The sequence below is a fragment of the Littorina saxatilis genome, linkage group LG7, assembly GCF_037325665.1.
Source record: "Littorina saxatilis isolate snail1 linkage group LG7, US_GU_Lsax_2.0, whole genome shotgun sequence".
Lineage (NCBI taxonomy): Eukaryota > Metazoa > Mollusca > Gastropoda > Littorinimorpha > Littorinidae > Littorina > Littorina saxatilis.
In genome coordinates, this window is record NC_090251.1 from 47,353,531 (window position 1) to 47,373,530 (window position 20,000).

The window sequence follows — 20,000 nt, forward strand, 5'->3', positions numbered from 1 at the left end:
GTGTGTATGTGTGTATGTGTGTGTGTATGTGTGTGTGTATGTGTGTGTGTGTTTGTGTGTGTGTGTGTGTGTGTGTGTGTGTGTGTGTGTGTGTGTGTGTTTGTTTAATAAACATATTACCACAATACATAATATGTTATTTAGTTGGGACCTCATACTTATACTGTGGTTTATATTGTCCACTCAAACAATGCACACCCAAACATATGCGTGCAGAAAAATAAAATGAAATAGATACTGATATAGTAAGTACCATTAATATTGCTTTTTGCTTATATCGTTATTATAACACTTGGTAACACTATTTGTCTTTCACTCTTTGATCTTCTTCAGGCTCTCCAAAAATTCTTCTGCCAAAGCGAGCTAGCAGCGCGAGGATGGCACGTGGCTCCAGATTCCAGAAGAAGGTATATAGCTACCTGAATAGGAGGATAGAACTACTGTCTGTTTCCGAATGAATAATAATAATAATAATAATGAAAGCTTATATAGCGCGAACCACAGTAAAATATGCTCTCCTCGCTTTACATATTAACTATTAAAAAAACCATACTATTTAAACATCAAATACATATATATATCCCATGACCTCCCTTCTTTGTCTCTGTTACTTCAGTATGGGTATATATGTTGTATTTTTATAGCTCAATAAATACATCATGGACTCCAAAAAATATATGATAGTGCAGATTCCGATTTGGGCAAAGAACTACTTTCCTCCCGACCTTTGACCTCGCGCCGAACAATGTGACACATTTGTATGAAGTTCCAAAATCGTATTGCACGGCTCAGAAAACCATATCAGTTGCACGCAAAAATGAATCTCAGAACTGATCTGATGTATGGGATGCAATAAACAAACGTTTCTTTCATTATGAAAGCAATGCAGATCGAAAAAAAACGAACATTCAACTTACAAGATACCCAGATGCTAGCGAACCAAAACAAAAACACGAGTACCCTCCCTTGCATCGTTAGCAGACGACTTTTGAGAGTCTGTCAGTAATGTGTTTGTTGTGCGTCTTCAGTTTCTCTGGCAGTGTCGGAGTGGGAACTGACAGAAGCTAGGGAGCACAGATAATAGAAGCCCTGTCACATAGACTAATCACACAATCAATACACATTTGGCTCATGTTTTAAATGACAGTTTCGAGTTTGTTAGTCAAACTCAAAGCAACAACACTGTCACTTGTGACATGCGTAGCGAGACCGAGAAGCGTCCTTACCTGGCACGGTTTGGCTTCGCTATCAAACATCGGCTGTTTCACGTGTTTTGCGAGCAAGTCTACTCTTTTGCCTGGCTCTGCAGTAAGTCCACATTGGCGATGAAGGTATCCAAGAACTTAACATGTGTGTATTTTTCCGTAATCCAGTCATATTCCTTCAAAATGCAATCAATCGGCGGTGACAGACGTGTCAGCAATTCGCGACTTCAACTCGGTCCCGTTTTCCTCACACCCATACCAGTTTAGGTTCATCCATCCAAACACACTCGCAAAACAGTTTATCACGTAGATACATTTCAAATAGGGAGCAAATGGTTAAATCTAAACCTACATATTTGTTCCCTAAAATTTGCTTCTCTGTCAATAAGCCTAATTGTATAATAACACGTTCGAGAAAAACAACGTGGAATCGATTCTGAATCGAGTAAGCCAAATGGGTCCCAAACCCGTTTCGCCCGTTCTGCCGACCTGAAACGCAAAACAAAAGAACTGTGCGCTTTAACTAAATTAATTTCTATACGACTTCATTACTTTCTTGCAACTTATGAACCTTTACTTAAAGCTTTTAAATGGTCTGAAAGTAGTGTTACCGCGTACTTATCGATGCACTCATTCGTTTTATTTTTTCAGCGACGGTCACTTAGTTTAAGGTTGCAAAAGGGCTAAGTCTCGCTGGCACCACTGTTTTACAGTCCACAGATCGCAACAGTGCCGCTAGTAGTCTACACATTGTGTTTGATGGTTGAATGGATCTCCGCATCACACGGAACGCTCGGTTTCTCATGCCTAGGTGTCGAACGGAGCGTTTTCGGCGTTCTTTTGTTCCTGCAGCTGTGAGATATTTTAACAGCAACCGAGCCATTGTCCTGGCCACAGACTATCAGTGATGCCTTTTAAATGTACCTCTTAGTGATAGATTTAATATGATTTGATGACTGTTTGACCTTTGATCATAACTAGTGCTGTGATAATGAGCTTTAGCACTGTTGTGATGGTGTTGACACTATACTTGCCCAATTGAGTCTAACTACCTGATGGCTAATCTACTGTGATACCTGTGATAACTGATGATGATTACTGTGATTGGTTTTATGTGTTTGGTTGGTCTCTTCTTTTGGTAGTGCAATAGCGTTAATTATGGATTGTTGTTATCATCATTTACATAAAAACTTATCTGTTAATCCAAACAATGATATAATTACTGTGATGTTCTTAACTACACTTTAACATGGAATGTATGTATGTATGTATGTATGTATGTATGTATGTAGGTATGTATGTAGGTATGTATGCATGTGTGTTGGTGTGTCGGTGTGTCAAGTGTGCAAGTAAAAAGGGTATTGTAGTTGTACATATATTACTTTAGATATTTTTTTGTTATCATGGGTTTTATAAATTTTCTTCTCTTCTTCTTTTATAATTATTAATTAATGACCTATATGTGCTGATGACCAATTTAATTTCCTTTGTTGGATCAATAAAATGTTATGAGTTATGAGTTATGAGTTATGGGATATACAGATTACAACACTCGTGGGTTTTTTATATGGCTTGTATTTCAGTCAAGACCCAGCGGGAATATCAATCGAGAGCCACTCGCCAGAGGCTCGTGTCTCCCGATGATATTCATCCGCTGGGTCTTGACTGAAATACAAGCCATATAAAAAACCACTCGTGTTGTAACCTATACATACATTCTAACAAAATAACGTAATATCGGTGCAGTGTGTCCGTATGCATACTTGTTGTTTTAAAGCTACATGCGATGATCGCGCTCTGTGTTTCGTTGACCAACTAACAGTACTAATCGAAATTCACGAAATACAAAATGTACGTATGGAACAACTAGCGGTCACCGTAAGGTAAACGGCAGAAGGTCAAGCTGCAGTTAGAACTGTTAGAGCAGCGTAAATCTCGTGCAGCACAGGTGCGTGCAAGAGTTAAATGGATCGAGCAGGGTGAAAGGAACACACCTTTTTTTCTTGGGTTAGAAAAGGCGAGAGCAAACGCAAAAATAAAGGAAAGTGTAAAAGATGATAACGGACGAATTGTTACAACGCAAGAAGATATTATTCTCGTCCAAAAAACGTATTTTGCTGATTTGTATAAACGGAAAATTGATGAGGGAAACATGAGCTTAAAAATTGACACTTTTTTGGATGGAACAAAGGTTTTAAAAATAAATGATCAGCAGAAAGACAGCTGTGAAGGGGAAGTGGTAGAAGGAGAAGTTTTGTCAGCTCTAAAGCGTATGAATAATGGTTCTGCGCCTGAAATTGATGGATTAACAGTTGAGTTTTATAAGTTTTTTTGGAGGAGCCTAAAAAGGTATATACTTGCGTCTTTTAACTCTGCTTTTAAGAATGGAACTCTATCTAATTCACAGTGTAAAGCGGCAATTACACTGATTCATAAAGGGAAGGATTTATCAAGAAATGATTTAAAGAATTGGAGACCTATTTCACTGACCAATACAGATTATAAGTTATTAGCGAAATGTTTAGCTCTTCGGCTCTCTGATGTTGTAGGGAGTGTTGTGAATGAGGATCAAGTTGGGTATATAAAAGGTAGACGTGTCTCAACCTTATTGCGATTAGTTGATGATGTTTTAGAACATGCAGATTTACATAATAAGCCTGGATTGATGGTGTCAATTGACTTTTTTCATGCATTTGATTGCATCTCCAAAGAGTTTATGTTGAAGATGTTTGAAAAATTTGGTTTTGGAACTGATTTTGTGAAACGCAAAAAGTTGTGTAAACTATTGTGGTTGGTTATCTGAATTTTTTAATATTGATTCCGGAATAAGGCAAGGGTGTCCTTTTTCCGCACTAGCCTTCGTATTAGCAGTTGAATTGTTAGCAATCAAAATTCGAGAGGCCAAAAATATAAAGGGTATGTCATTATGGAACAACGGAGATATGAATAAAGTTTTGAAAGTATTGTTGTATGCTGATGATGTTACATTGTTTTTGCAAGATGAACATGACATGTTCCAAGCCCTGGCTTTGATTGGTAAATTTTCAGAAATATCAGGTTTGAACATGAATCACCAAAAATCCAAACTAATGTGGTTTGGGTCGCAGAAGAATTGTAGGAATGAATGTTGCGGTTTTGCATGTACAGACAAAATGAAAATTCTACGTGTATATTTCTGTAATTATATGCGTGCGTCTAAAGTGAAAGAGAATTGGGAAGAGAGAGTGAATGTTGCAAAAAGGCTCATCTGCATGTGGGAGAAAAGGAATTTGAGCATTATTGGTAAAGTCTGTGTATTCAAAACGTTTATTCTGCCACATTTTGTCTATATAATGCAGGCGCTGATTGTACCAGACGACGTTCTAACTGAAATTAATAGGTTAATGTTTCGCTTCGTGTGGCGCAAAAAAGACTGCAACAGAAAAGCATTTGAAAAGGTGAAAAGAACTGTTTTATGTAACGAAGTAAAGCAAGGTGGATTAAATATGATTGATTTGCGTCAGATGCAGTGTTCCTTTTTGTTAAGCTGGGTTGTGAACCTAACTCTGTCTAATGAAGACCAGAAATGGTCATGGCTCCCAAAAGCACTGTTTTTCCGTTTTGGGAGTCCCTTTGAGTGTTTTTTTGCGAACATTAATAGCAAACCATTTGAAGGATTGGACAGTATTAAATCGGAATTTTGGTCCGCTGTGTTGAAGGCATGGCTTGATAACAATCAAGTCGATAATAATGGTAATTCTGTTTCCGGTTTGTTGTGGAACAGCAAAGATATAATTTGTCAGGGAAACCCACTCTTTTTTGCGGATTGGATTAAAAGTGATATAATGTATGTGAGCGATGTGTGTGAGAATGGACGTTTTTCTACCTATGAAGAAGTATGTGAAAGAACTGGCTACACTGCAAATAGATTGCTTGAGTACAATGTTGTTCGAATAGCTGTACATCTCCTTTTAAGAAATGTCGATATGAACGATGTTTAGTCTGTGACATTCCGACCTTCTGTGGAAAAAAGTTAAATCAGTAAAAGAAATTCGAAAGATTCTGGTAGGAAAACAATACAGCCAACCCTGTTCAGAAGGATTTTGGAGAAGAAAATTAGGATTTGAAATTGACGAAAAGAATTGGAACTTAGCAGCCACTGTCACTAGTGAAGTTCGATTACGTGTACTGCATTGGAAAATATTGCAAAACATTTATCCAACTAATATTTTATTATGTAAAATGAAAGTGAAGGCTGATAAAAACTGTACATATTGTAAGGATGAACTTGATGTATTGGAGCATTTTTTCTTTGAGTGCCCAACAGTGCTCAGGTTTTGGAAATATATTGAAATGTACATTTTATTAAACATTGGTGAAAGAATTAGGTTGAATGTTACAGATGTGCTTTTTGGTATAAAAAGTAACAGCAAAAATATGAAGAAGATTAATCACATTATTTTAATCGCAAATATGTGCGTAAGCATTTAAAAAAAAAACGATTCACGATTAACACTGGAAATTATTTTTGGAAATCATGTTGTTTTGAGATTTCGTTAGTCTGAAGTTTTATTAATTAAAAACAAATTATTGTTTATTTTCTTTGATATAATGTAAAGACAGCCATACATTATGATGCGAATATTGTTTAAAAAAAAAGATCAATATATGATGACATATGATCATTTTGATGCTACACATGTTGACACGTATATTTTTTTCACGTATGACTATTTTTAGTCCTTTTGTATAATGTACAAGTTTTTCTGAACCGCATGTAAATGAGAGAGTATGTGTGCAAACAGAAAATACAGTTACCATGTTTGTTATCTTGTAAAAAGAAAAAAAAAAAAGAAAAAAAAAGAAAAAAAAGAGGTCACTTTGTGATGGCAACGAGTCAAAGTATGAGCTGCAAACAAACCAGTCATATCGACTTTTTATGATTTTTTCCCCTCAAAAATCGCCGATATTTTCACGAAAGAGCACCCTTCCTTTGCAGCGTTAGATTTCTTTGTGCAAACATAAACTTTGCAGATTAACATGGGCGTCACAGTTTACAAAATCATTTAAAAAAACCAACCAAACCCAAACAAAACATATAAAACTGTAAATTGTTGAAGTATCTTCAAACGGAAGTATGCACTTTTCCGATGCAAACACTTCGACAAAGCTATCATGCGTGACCCTATGGTCTGCGTGAGAAGGAAGGTGTGTTTGAATAGCTATATCTTAATGTAGCGGATAGCATTTAAGATACGGGTGTCAGCGAGAATGGTCATGATGTCACTGGCTTGCTCAGTCTGGCTCCAAACTTTCGTTAGCATCGTATTTGTATGCCAGAGAGCCTTCTCCCACTCTGCTGCCGTTGCGTGGAACTCTCTCCCTTACTCTATCCGACACTGCCAAACATTTTGTTCCTTCAAATCAAACCTTAAAACACACTTCTTCACACAGTATTTTGATTAATTTTATTTCAATATGGTGCATTTTGATCAGGTGTTTGAATGTTTGAATGCTTTGCCTGTGTTAGTATGCTTGCAGCTTGTATTGATGTAGTGTTTCGTTGTTCACTTGTGTGCTGAATGCTGCTGCACATGCTTTTTTGCTTTGCTTTGTATGTATATGGATGTGTTTTTTTTCTCATATTTGTTTTCATTGTAAAGCGCTTAGAGAACGTAAAGCGCTTTATAAATATCCCATATTATTATTATTATTATGCACCTACTTCAGAATACTATATCCACGTCACCAATTGTAGTGCTCATGATCCTACAAACTCTTACACATCGTACAGATCAAACTCCCCGGATGTAGATAACAAACTGTCTATATACCAGAAGGTATACGTAATACAATCCTGTCTTTTTCTTTCAGCCCAGAAGCCGCCATCAGTACACAATGGAAGAGTACCAGATGCTGAAAGAAGAGCTGCGTAGACGACAGAAAGCCTACAAGTCGTTTCTACCCGCGAGATCTAACACCGTGCTCTTCTGATCTCTCTCCCTACAGACTCCCTTCCCACCACTCCCTCCCCCCGCATTGCCCAGCAGACGACCGAATGCCTGCATGCCTTGTCTGCCCCTGAGGTTCGACACCGTTTTCTTCTGGGTTCCCCTCTCAGAACTCCACTTCTCAAGACAGTTTTGCTAATACCTACCTCCGCGTCTGTGCTTTAATCATTAAGTCTGCGGTGGTTGAATCAGCCACTTCTATATGGTTGGCGCTTTCTATCATAACTAACATTAAGACATAGGTCCTGATTGAATGACCTCCTAGTACCCAAATACACGCGCCAGGTATGATACAGACCAATCGGATGCCAGGTTTTAGGACCTAGGAGCTAAAAAGACCAATCATATGCCAGTTTATAGGATATAGCACCCAAATACACGCGCCAGGTATGATAAATAATAATAATAATAATAATAATAATAAGAACATTTATATAGCGCTAAATCAAAAACTTTCGTTAAAAAGGCTTGCTCTAAGCGCTTGACATCTAAACTAAAACGTCATTCACACTCTTTACAATGATGTACAAGAACTGCATGTCTCACCCTTTCATTCAGTATAGCACCATTCACACAGTTGTTATTCTGTACAAGACAATAAGTTAGTCTAACATTTAGAATGTTCATAAGATGAAAACAAGAGAAATCCAGACTGATTAAAACAACAGCTACCAATCAGATGCCAGGTTCCAGCACCTAGGAGCTAAATACACGCGCCAGGTATGATAAAGACCAATCAGATGCCAGGTTCTAGCCACTAGAAGCTAAATACACGCGCCAGGTATGATAAAGAACAATCAGATGCCAAGTTCTATCCCGTAGGAGCTAAATACACGCGCCCGGTATGATAATGACCAATCACATGCCAGGTTTTAACACCTAGGAGCTAAAAAGACCAATCAGATGCCAGTGTTTGGGTGCTAGGAGGTCATTCAATTAGGACATAGGTCCTAATGTTAGTTATGATAGAAAGCGCCAACCATACTTCTATGGTATTGGAATGAACACGGGATATTATGGTAAAACAGCCAAAGAATCGGTTGCTCAAATGACTAAATGCTTCATTATTTTATTATCTCCACAAGGTACGCTTTTGTTTGTCGCCGGGTTCAATCAGTCCCATGCACTCCTCATTATATGACTATTTAGGAGAATCAATGCTGAATGTCTTAGGGAATGTTAGGGAATCTTGCAGTCCAAAGTACTTCTCTTTAGAATATCACACTTTTTGTGTGAAATTATCTGTGTATTTTTAGAAATGTGTGACATGTATTACGAGGAAAAAATATCATGGTGGACTGGGGTCCTGATTTGGCCTATATGGTCCGCTGGACCCAAAAAGCAACAACTAACTAACTAACTATCATGGTGGACCCTCGCGAACTTCTTCTGGCAACAGTGTATTAACACTCGAGACTGGCCAGGATTACACTAATCACCACTCTAGACTGTCGTCGTTTCTAGGAACGTAAGTCCGCAGCACTCTTTTTCCCAGCGGACAATTTATTTTCTTTTACACCGAACTGCCAGTGTGAAACAGTGGACAAACCTTTTTAAAACAGGAGGACTCTATTGATTGCTTCATCTCGTGAGTCGACACAGTGACCTACCCAACTAATGTGCCGACTTGGACAGCACTTTGGGTGTGGCATCTACTAGGGTATTTACAAGGGAGGTGTGACGCAGAGCTCTTATTTACAAACATACTACCAAAGCGACTGTATTTATTCTTATTTTTCCAGAACAATGAGCTACTTGGACATACACAGTGTTATTTTCTATTGTTGCCCAACAGCAATGATAACGTTAGTCGTATTTCTAAGAACACTGCGCCATAGAAGAAAACATAAACATTTCTTGATTGTTTCGAGACTGTATTCGACACTCACTTGATACAGGATGCAATTTCCTTTTCTGACAAGCCGGGAGTCGCACCTTTCTTTGGGAATTCAACCGTGGCCTACGCGTATTTACCCCCCCCCCCCCTTTTAAAAAAAAATCGAATGCACATAATATGACTGTATTCATAGACCATTGTGACTGTGATTGTTGTCTTTTGACGAAGGCTTCGTCGAATAGTTTTTGACAGGTGATGACAAACTATTGACGCTTTCACATGAAGGTCTCAAGTCAATATGGCATTCGCTAGAGTACAGATTATTTTTAAACGATTTTCTGTGGTCGATTTTTTTGGGACAAACATAATACTACTATTTAGTCAGTAAACTTATTCAGTTCACCGCATTAATATATGCTGTGGCAAAACTCAAACTGTCAATGTTTTGTGCTTTTTCAACGGGGAAACGAATAGTTCCTGCTGTTTTCGTCGTTAGGCGACAACTAATATAATAATAATAATAATAATAATATTAATATTAATAATAATAATAATGGACACTTATTAATTATGAATATGAACCAAAATTCGTAGTATCTGAGTACCACCATGTCTATTTTTCAAGTATTAGCGTGCATCTCCTTGAACACTTTTGGGAATAAGACTCTCCCTTCAGCCAACTATTTTGTAACCGGAAATTCCATATTGATTACTTAGCTCGTACTAAGAAGGCGGGAAGACATTCACCTCACACAGAATCTCTAGTAATAGAACACTTACCTCACATGTTTTCCCTCTCGTTTCGTTTATTTACGATTTAGTGCTATTTGTGATACGCAGAAATCTAGGCAAGGCAGCTGCCCACTTCAAGTGGTTTACTTGCTCCGCCTTATTTTCCCACCCGCATGACTGCATATGTAATGCAGAATATTTGATTTGTTCCCATGAGTCATGAGTGTTGACACTAGACGCCTCAGCACCCACACGCGCTTTTGCACGCGCTATCGAATTGCTTGTTAGCGTAATGACAGGGTGTTTTCTTTCCTCACACAGAGGCGTCAGGGGTATTTTTAAAATGTCATGCTGCAATGTCACTGCATATTTTTTCTCTATGAAAGACAATTTTTTGTGTGGATGTCACCCATAGCATCTTTTTCAACTGCTGTTTTGAGTTGTCGTCGTCGTTGTCGTTGTCGTCGTCATCATCATCATCATCATCATCATCATCATCATCATCATCATCATCATCATCATCATCATCATCGTCGTCGTCGTCGTCGTCGTCGTCGTCATGAGCATCAGCATCAGCATCATCAGCATCATTATCAGCATCATCTCGACGTCTTCGATCGTCATACTGAACATTATAATCATCAGCATGAGTAACGTATTTGAACACTGTTGTGGATGAGCAGTTTATGGCAGTGTAGTGTTTTTCAATTTATAGACTTGGTGCTCATAGTTATATACATATTTTGTACATGTTTTACAGGATGAATGATGATTAGTAATGATTGATGGATTAAATGAGTAATGTGTATTTTTTCTATTGTTAACATTCATATATAACACTAAGAAATACTGTCAAACAAAGTACAAATAAAATAATTTGGAAGTACTGGGCTTTGAGCGTTGCTTTCAAGTGTTGTTTCAGCAGTAACTTGTGAGTGAGCGAATCGGTGCGTCAAAGCACTGGCGTGTTTGCTTCTGCTGCTGGTACTGCGAAAACTGTGTTGAATCAGTGTGGTGACAATTATTTGTCTCTCTGTATTGCGAGCAAGCATTACATTTATATCAGTAGAAAGGACGTCTTTGGATTTGCCTCGTGTCACTCTGTCCGTCATATTTCGCATCCCAGTTTTAGTTCTAGATCAATATCGCGTGTATGCCTTGGCATTCCTTCAGAGCTAGTTGAAAACGAATTTCGAGGCCAATAATATTGGTCATGGCGTGAAGGCGAGTTGAAGAAAGGAAAGAACGAAGAGGTTGCAATGTTTTGGGCCTGCTTTCTGTTTGCATATCTGCATGTATGGTATCTCGAATCAAACTGGACATGTTTGAAGTAGATCTTTTCATTTTTGCATTCTCGGCTATTTGTTTTTTGTTCTGCTGTGTTGTTGCTGTAGACATTTGAAAAAAAAACCCCATCTACACAGAGTTACAGGGATACACAGACAACAGAAAGACAAATACACAGACAGACTAAGAAACAAGAATGCACATAAACACGCACGCACGGACGCATGCTCACACACACGAAGACACACACACACACACACACGCACACACGCACACACGCACGAACACCCACACGTACACACACACACACACACACACACACACACACACACACACAGACACACACACACACATGCACACACAGACACACACATACACACACACAGACACACACACACACACACACACACCCAATAATAGAATAGAATAATAAAATATATTCTATTCTATTCACACCCATTACCGGGTGACGTCCGTGCTGGTCTACAGACAAAACAGATGCCTTGGGCACAAACACTATTGTTCATAAATTGAAAAATCGAATGTGACAGCATGGTGCGATGGCATTGTTCTAAAAATAAAAACAGTCGAAGAACAAATAATTTTGAAAGCAAAAGCAAATAAAGACTACATTATTTCTCATAGAACAACACATGGATATTGAACCCCTGTACAAGAGAGAGACCCAGAGGAACACTGCCGTGTTCTGTAAATAAACAGCAAAAAGAAGCATTGTTCTAAAAGGAATAGCCACAAAAGACAGTGCTCCAATAACTGAATGTTCTCCTACAACATTTTAACCCAAAAATGGAGCATGATTTTGCCCACAACGGGGCGGGGTATTGATTTTATTCAATTCAATTCAGTTCATTTCAATCAATTCAATTCAATAAAACTTTATTGTCTGAATGTAACAAACAATTTGTTTTCTTTTGGCTCGTGTATAACATCACATAAAAACACACTCTCAGAACACATAGGCACATAGAAGTACACATCAATACACACATAACCCAACCACACATATCCCTACCCGAACCCTCACATTCATCCTCGTACGTACTCTCGTTTATCCTTTGTGATCATAAATACATTATGGTAAATATCATTGCTAGTCCACTTCTTTTAAACTTAAAATAGGATATATATAAACACAAATCTTCTTAACATCTAATCTTTAGAGAGGCAATAAACCCTTTTTCTGTAAAATATAGGCGATATCAAACATTCTCTCTCTCTGCCATTCACCGTTGTTACACAACTGTCATCTCTATACGAGGGCCAACTGAGAAGTACCAGGCCCGACCAGGAAGGAATTGACTTAGAGATTTAAAACTTGGCATGAATTAAGAAAGGTTCTTATGAATACTGCATGCAAAATAATACGTATTTTCACCGGTTAGTTTGTGTGCCTTGGTTTCTTAAAGTACCATACCCCACTGTTAACCCCACATTCTAGAAAACTAACAAAACTCAGTGATCTAATATTTGCAAAGAAAAATATTTAGCCCACTGGAAATTCATAAAAACCTGACGTAAACGTTTGGCAAGGATCCCCCTTCATAGACCACAGTAATAAGGTGGTCAGCGGAATTCAGACTTGGAAGGAAAACCGTTTAAGATGACAAACGTTGATGCTGTCTGCGCGCTGGTGATGCAAAATTAACCAATGGGCATTTTTGACATTGCTGATACACTTGGCATCTCATATAAAAGAGTTTGGAGTATTCTGTACAGAAAACTTTTCATGAAGACAGTTTAAGCAAGATAGGTTCTCAAACTTTTACATCAGAACAGACGCACTTCAGATTGAACATAGCACGCGACATTGTACGCTTATTTGAGGCAGATCAAGAGGGTTTTATGTCCGGATTTGTTTTGGATGATGAGACTAGGGTACATCACTTTCAGCCTGAAACCAATCAACCGTTCATGCAGAAGGGGCATGAAAGTTATACCCACCTAAAGAAGGTCAGGGTAATTTTCCCTTAAAAAGGTGATGGCATCTTTTTTATTGGACGGCAGAGGGGTATTTCCTGTTGGACTTAGTTCCAAAAGATGAGACAGTAACCGGTGAAAGTACTCTATTTCATACTTCCGAGTCAACTAAGAGAGCATATCAAGGCTAAGCACAGAGGAACGCTCCGGAAAGGGATGTTGTTCCGTTAAGACAACGACCTTGCCCGAAAGTCCTTGGTTTCCATGGCAACAAATCATTAATGCGGCTTGTAAATCGTTAACCATCCGCTGTATTCGCCAGATTTGCCACCCTCAAACGATATTATATTTGAAACCACGTGGAAGTACCCCAGGGTTGAGCACTACGAAACGGACAATGACGTCATGACTGCTTTTAAGGACCTCCAACGGTTGCAATACAAAGGCTTCTGCAGCAACGGCAAAACGGCTCTGAGGCACAGATGGAACAAGTGTGTGGAGGTCCAGAGGGACAATGTTGAAATGTAAACTTTTTCTAGACTCGTAAGTCAACTCCTTCCTGGTTGGGCCCGATACTTTTTAGTTGACCCTCGTATATATACGTTATCACAGGCATGGCAACACTTTGTTCATCACATCATAAAGGTTATCACAACTGGCTGTCACAGGATATCATAGTAACATTCATTGGCAGTTAAATGTGATTTAAAACAGAAATTGCATTGGACACGAATGACTTCTTAAAGGAGTTGTTGCGCGCAAAATAATTTTTGTAGCGTCTGCCTGTTTGTGTGTTTGATTGTTTGTCTGACGGACGCAGTGGCGTGGTGGTAAGACGTCGGCCTCCTAATCGGGAGGTCGTGAGTTCGAATACCGGTCGCTGCCGCCTGGTGGGTTAAGAGTGGCGATTTTTCTGATCTCCCAGGTCAACTTATGTGCAAACCTGCAAGTGACTTAACCCCCTTCGTGTGTACACGCAAGCACAAGACCAAGTGCGCACGGAAAAGATCCTGTAATCCATGTCAGAGTTCGGTGGGTTATGGAAACACAAAAATACCCAGCATGCCTACTCAACGAAAGCGGAGTGAAGCTGACAATGCTCTCAGAGTATAGTGTGGGGAACCCAAATGGGCAAAAGAGCTCACACGTAACCAGAACAATTCTGGAACGCTGAAGAAGAAGAAGAAGATTGTTTGTCTGTCCTTCTTTACGCACTCTGGGGCTGATGTGTCAATAGATTATATTCGGAAAGAACTCTTTCGGGTTTGCATGTGTTGTAAAAGAGTTAACAATCTTGTTTTTATTGAGTCACTAACGATGGGTGTGTCGGAAACAAGTAGACAAGGAGCATGTGTACAAAGCTTGCCTCACTAAAAGCAAGAGTATTTCACTCTTTAACAACCCATATAAACCGGTTGTATCCGGAATTCGTCTATTATCCGAAACAGATAGACTGCTGACGCTCAATAAACAAGAATAAAATATGTGACCCTCCACCACGAAATGAGTCGCATGTCACCTCGCGCGGTTCTGCGCTAGGCTTAATATAAGTCCGGGGAGTGTCTTGTAACAGTGTGAGGGTCACCTTAGTCACAGGCTTATAACTCAAACACTTTTTGCTCTTTTCTAAAACGGTTTTCACCACTGGATAGAGCATAAAAAACTCTTTAGAAAAATGTAAAAATATGAAAATCATGCAAAGGTGACATGCGACTCATTCCGTGATGGAGGGTCACATATAATGACATTCCCTTTCCAATGGCATGTGTGCCAAAAGATGGAGCTGGTCCCCTCCCCTACGTGCAGCTGTGGACTAGAGGACCAGACCACTGAACACATCCTCCAGCGATGCACCATCCTTGAGAGTCTGAGAAAAACCGTGTGGCCAACTGCAGTCTCCCTCCACTGCAAGCTGTACAGAGGAAAGGAAGACCTGGAGAAGACGGCATCATTCGTCTCGCTGTCCGGGCTAACTAGTGTGATCGACAAGAAGAAGAAGACAATGGCATGTATATAAGACACTTTCCCCCGTGTAAACCATTGTGTAAACCATCGTGTAAAACGTCATTCAAACCATAATGTAAACCACCACATATCTGACTAAGAAGCTCACTCTGCAGAGGAAGCAGTAAGGTGGTGGGTGTTTGGTATGTGCACACCTGGAAGGATGCTCCTAACTCATGAATAAACAAGTCGCGTAAGGCGAAATTACTACATTTAGTCAAGCTGTGGAACAGAATGAAATTGAACGTAGTCCGCCGCTAGTGCAAAAGGCAGTGAAAGTGACGAGCCTGTTTGGCGCGGTAGCGGCTGCGCTGTGCTTCATAGCACGCTTTACTGTACCTCTCTTCGTTTTAACTTTCTGAGCGTGTTTTTAATCCAAACATATCACATCTATATGTTTTTGGAATCAGGAACCGACAAGGAATAAGATGAAAGTGTTTTTAAATTGATTTCGAAAATTTAATTTTGATCATAATTTTTATTTTTTTTTATTTTCAGAGCTTGTTTTTAATCCAAATATAACATATTTATATGTTTTTGGAATCAGAAAATTATGAAGAATAAGATGAACGTAAATTTGGATCGTTTTATAAATTTTTTTTTTTTTTTTACAATTTTCAGATTTTTAATGACCAAAGTCATTATTTAATTTTTAAGCCACCAAGCTGAAATGCAATACCGAAGTCCGGCCTTTGTCGAAGATTGCTTGGCCAAAATTTCAATCAATTTGATTGAAAAATGAGGGTGTGACAGTGCCGCCTCAACCTTTACGAAAAGCCGGATATGACGTCATCAAAGACATTTATCGAAAAAAAGAAAAAAACGTCCGGGGATATCATACCCAGGAACTCTCATGTCAAATTTTACTCTGAATCGCTCTGCACACACACACACACACACACGCACACACACACACACATACACCATGACCCTCGTCTCGATTCCCCCTCTATGTTAAAACATTTAGTCAAAACTTGACTAAATGTAAAAAACCAAGAAAGGTAAGTTGTTGGAACGTTTGTTGTGGACAACATACGTTACATTCACAAATATATCGACCCAACTGTCTTTTAAGTGCACAGACAAATAACTAGTTACAAAAACTTATCTTGATGGAATTTTTTCACCGCCTGCCACGAAGCTGCAAGCGAATGAATCATATTTAATAGATGATGTTCTTATCTGATCTCATGTAAAAGCCTTGACTAGTTTGTGGTGGTTCACGTGATCGTTTACACGGAAAGAAAGGAACCTTTACTGTTCTATTTTTCCCTGTCGTTTCATGTCGTTTTGTCCACTCCTGTCTCTCTCCCCCCCCCCCCCCCCACCCCCATCCCCGCTACATCGACACATGAAGTGGCTTAATGCTGGGGTCTAAAAATCAGATCTGCACCTGAAATGACTTAATATATGGGTCTAAAAATCAGATCTGTATAAATGCTTTCCACCTGTATTCTTTGGGGCACGTCATTAGGGCGAGTGTTTTATTTTAATTCTACTTCCTGCTCTCAAAACATCAGAATGTCAGGAATGTTCAACGTAGGCAAGCAGGTGACACAGAAATCTCCTCTCTTGTCACGAGCACCACCCCCCCCCCCCAACCTCTTGACAAGGGAGGACACATAAGCAGGGACAGGTTGTCCGCAGCCCCAAGCCCAAACCCCCGCGATTTTCCAGAAGTTCAGTGAAGAGTTTCCCGCCGTAAAAAAGAAAACAACTTCAAAAAAAGCCACAGGCGGGTGTAAGGCGGCTGAGCAGGAGGGGTATATAAGGCGGATGACACGGTGAGTGGTTGCTAAACATTTCAATAGCTACAAAGCGGCAGCAGCAGCGGCGGCAGTATTAACGGTAGCAGCTTCAATCGTAGGCGGCACTTTAGGTTCTGCATCAAAGGCAGGGGAAGAGGTTCTTCTTTGTTCACGCTTGGTTTACGTCGGAGGAAGACGCAAGGTTTGAGGTAAGTGATATTCGCATCATTATTTTTGTTTAATTTTAATTTTTTAAAGTTTGTTGTTGTTGTTGTTGTTGTTTAAGTTGAACCCCGTACGTGGTGTTTTTTCAAAGTACTGTATAGTCTGTCTATTATTCAGTAAATCTTCCATTATTTGGTGTATCCCCTTTCAACATGTTTAGACATTACATAGTCTGTTTGTTTTTCCTAAGTATTCATTCTCTATTGTTTTGTATCCCCTTTCGACATGTTAAGAAGGTACACTGTCTGTTGTACTGAGTACTTCTTCTCTATTGGTTTGTATCCTCTTTCAACATGATTGTTTAGACATGACATAGTCTGTTTGTTTTACTAAGTATCTCTTCTCTATTGTTTTGTATCCGATTTCAACATGTTTAGAAAATACATAGTCTGCTTGTTATGCTAAGTATTCCTTCTCTATTGTTTAGTATCCCCTTTCAATATGTTTAGAAATGACATATTCTGTTTGTTTTTTAAGTATTTCTTCGCCATTGTTTTGCATTCCCTATCAGCATGTTTAGAAATTACATCGTCTGTTTGTTTAACTAAGTATTTCTTCTCGATTGTTATGTATCTCTTTTCAACATGTTTAGAAATTACATCGTCTGTTTGTTTTACTAAGTATTTCTTCTCGATTGGTTTGTATCCCCTATCAACATGTTTAGAAATTACATCGTCTGTTTGTTTAACTAAGTATTTCTTCTCGATTGGTTTGTATCTCTTTTCAACATGTTTAGACATTTCATAGTCTGCTTGTTTTATAAGCATTTCTTCTCGATTGGTTTGTATCCCCTTTCAATATGTTTGTTTGGAAATTGCAAAGTCTGTTTGTTTTACTAAATATCTCTTCTCTATTATTTTGTATCCGATTTCAACATGTTTAGAAATTACATAGTCCGTTTGTTTTACTAAGTATTTCTTCTCTATTGTTATGTATCCCCCTTTAGCATGTTTAAAAATAACATCGTCTGTTTGTTTTACAAAGTATTTCTTATCTATTGTTGTGTATCCCCTTTCAACATTTTTAGAAATTACACAGTCTGTTTGTTATACAAAGTATTTTTTCCCTGTTGTTTGTATTCCCTTTTAACATTTTGAAAATAACATCGTCTGTCTGTTTTACTAAGTATTTCTTCTCGATTGTTTTGTGTCCCCTTTCAACATGTTTATAAATTACATAGTCTGCTTGTTATACTGAGTATTTCTTCTCTAATGTTTAGTATCTCCTTTCAACATGTTTAGACATTTCATAGTCTGTTTGTTTTACTAACTATTTCTTCTCTATTGTTTTGTATCCTATTTCAACATATTTAAAAATTATATAGTCTGCTTGTTATACTAAGTATTCCTTTTCTATTGTTTAGTATCCCCTTTCAACATGTTTAGAAATTACAAAGTCTGTTTGTTTTACTAAGTAGTCCTTCTCTATTGTTTAGTATCCCCTAACAATATGTTAAGAAATTACAAAGTCTGTTTGTTTTACTAAGTACATTTTCCCTGTTGTTTGTATTCCCTTTCAACATTTAAAAAATAACATCGTCTGTCTGTATCACTAAGTATGTACTCCAAATAATCATATGTCGTTGTGGAAAACACACATGATATCATACGTAGTAATTTGAATCTTTTTTATTTAATTTTTTATTTTTCATTTTTTTAGCTCAAATACCTGCAAGAAAATATCAACATTCACACAAACTAAAATAGTCAAAAGTTAAAGGCACACTCCTTCTTGTGTAAACAGTTCCGCTCACCGTCTCAGATCTGACCAGGCTTTTACATGGAATGAGACCATCCCTCCACTTGGTCACATACCAAATAACAGCCTGGGTGCTCTGTGTGGACAGTGTGAACTTCTTGATGAATTAATTCGGTTAAAGCCACTAGTGTTGTTGTTTTTAAATAAATTAATTGATCAAAACATTCCAACTCACCACAGCAAGCAGTCACAGTGGTGATTTTTGGTATGTGATGAAATGATGGTCTCATTTTATGTACAAGTCTGGCTAGATCTGACACGGCGAGCCAAACTGTTTACATGGGAAGGAGTGTGCCATTAACTTTTTACATTTAGTCAAGTTTTGACTAAATGTTTTAACATAGAGGGGGAATCGAGACGAGGGTCGTGGTGTGTGTGTGTGTGTGTGTGTGTGTGTGTGTGTGTGTGTGTGTGTGTGTGTGTGTGTGTGTGTATGTGTGTGTGTGTGTGTGTGTGTGTGTCTGTGTCTGTGCGTGTGTGTGTGTAGAGCGATTCAGACTAAACTACTGGACCGATCTTTATGAAATTTTACATGAGAGTTCCTGGGAATGATATCCCCGGACGTTTTTTTCTTTTTTTCGATAAATGTCTTTGATGACGTCATATCCGGCTTTTTGTAAAAGTTGAGGCGGCACTGTCACACCCTCATTTTTCAATAAAATTGATTGAAATTTTGGCCAAGCAATCTTCGACAAAGGCCGGACTTCGGTATTGCATTTCAGCTTGGTGGCTTAAAAATTAATTAATGACTTTGGTCATTAAAAATCTGAAAATTGTAAAAAAAAAAGGGTTTTTTTTACAAAACGATCCAAATTTACGTTCATCTTATTTTTCATCATTTCCTGATTCCAAAAACATATAAATATGTTATATTTGGATTAAAAACAAGCTCTGAAAATTAGAAATATAAAAATTATGATTAAAATTAAATTTTGGAAATCAATTTAAAAACACTTTCATCTTATTCCTTGTCGGTTCCTGATTCCAAAAACATATAGATATGATATGTTTGGATTAAAAACGCGCTCAGAAAGTTAAAACGAAGAGAGGTACAGTAAAGCGTGCTATGAAGCACAGCGCAACCGCTACCGCGCCAAACAGGCTCGTCACTTTCACTGCCTTTTGCACTAGCGGCGGACTACGTTCAGTTTCATTCTGTGAGTTCCACAGCTTGACTAAATGTAGTAATTTCGCCTTACGCGACTTGTTATTATTTTCGTTAGCTAAAAAAAAATAAAAAAAATAAAAATAAAAAACCCACCCTACTCTGCATGAT

The 20,000-nt window shown here is 38.4% G+C and overlaps 2 protein-coding genes across 4 annotated transcripts in view; both read left to right on the forward strand.

Annotated features, from left to right (window-relative positions):
* Positions 1-9,180, forward strand: part of LOC138971648 (uncharacterized) — a 58,313-nt gene extending 49,133 nt beyond the window's left edge. For all 3 annotated transcript variants that reach the window (XM_070344416.1, XM_070344417.1, XM_070344415.1), the window contains exons 16-17: positions 334-407; positions 7,059-9,180. In XM_070344416.1, the coding sequence (XP_070200517.1) occupies positions 334-407; positions 7,059-7,178 (194 nt within the window). In that variant the 3' untranslated portion in view covers positions 7,179-9,180. The remainder of the gene's footprint in view (positions 1-333; positions 408-7,058) is intronic.
* Positions 9,181-16,806: 7,626 nt separating this feature from the next.
* LOC138971650 (collagen alpha-5(VI) chain-like) overlaps positions 16,807-20,000 on the forward strand; it is a 23,364-nt gene continuing 20,170 nt past the window's right edge. The window contains exon 1 of the mRNA XM_070344422.1: positions 16,807-16,950. The gene's annotated coding sequence lies outside the window, so the exon portion shown is untranslated. The remainder of the gene's footprint in view (positions 16,951-20,000) is intronic.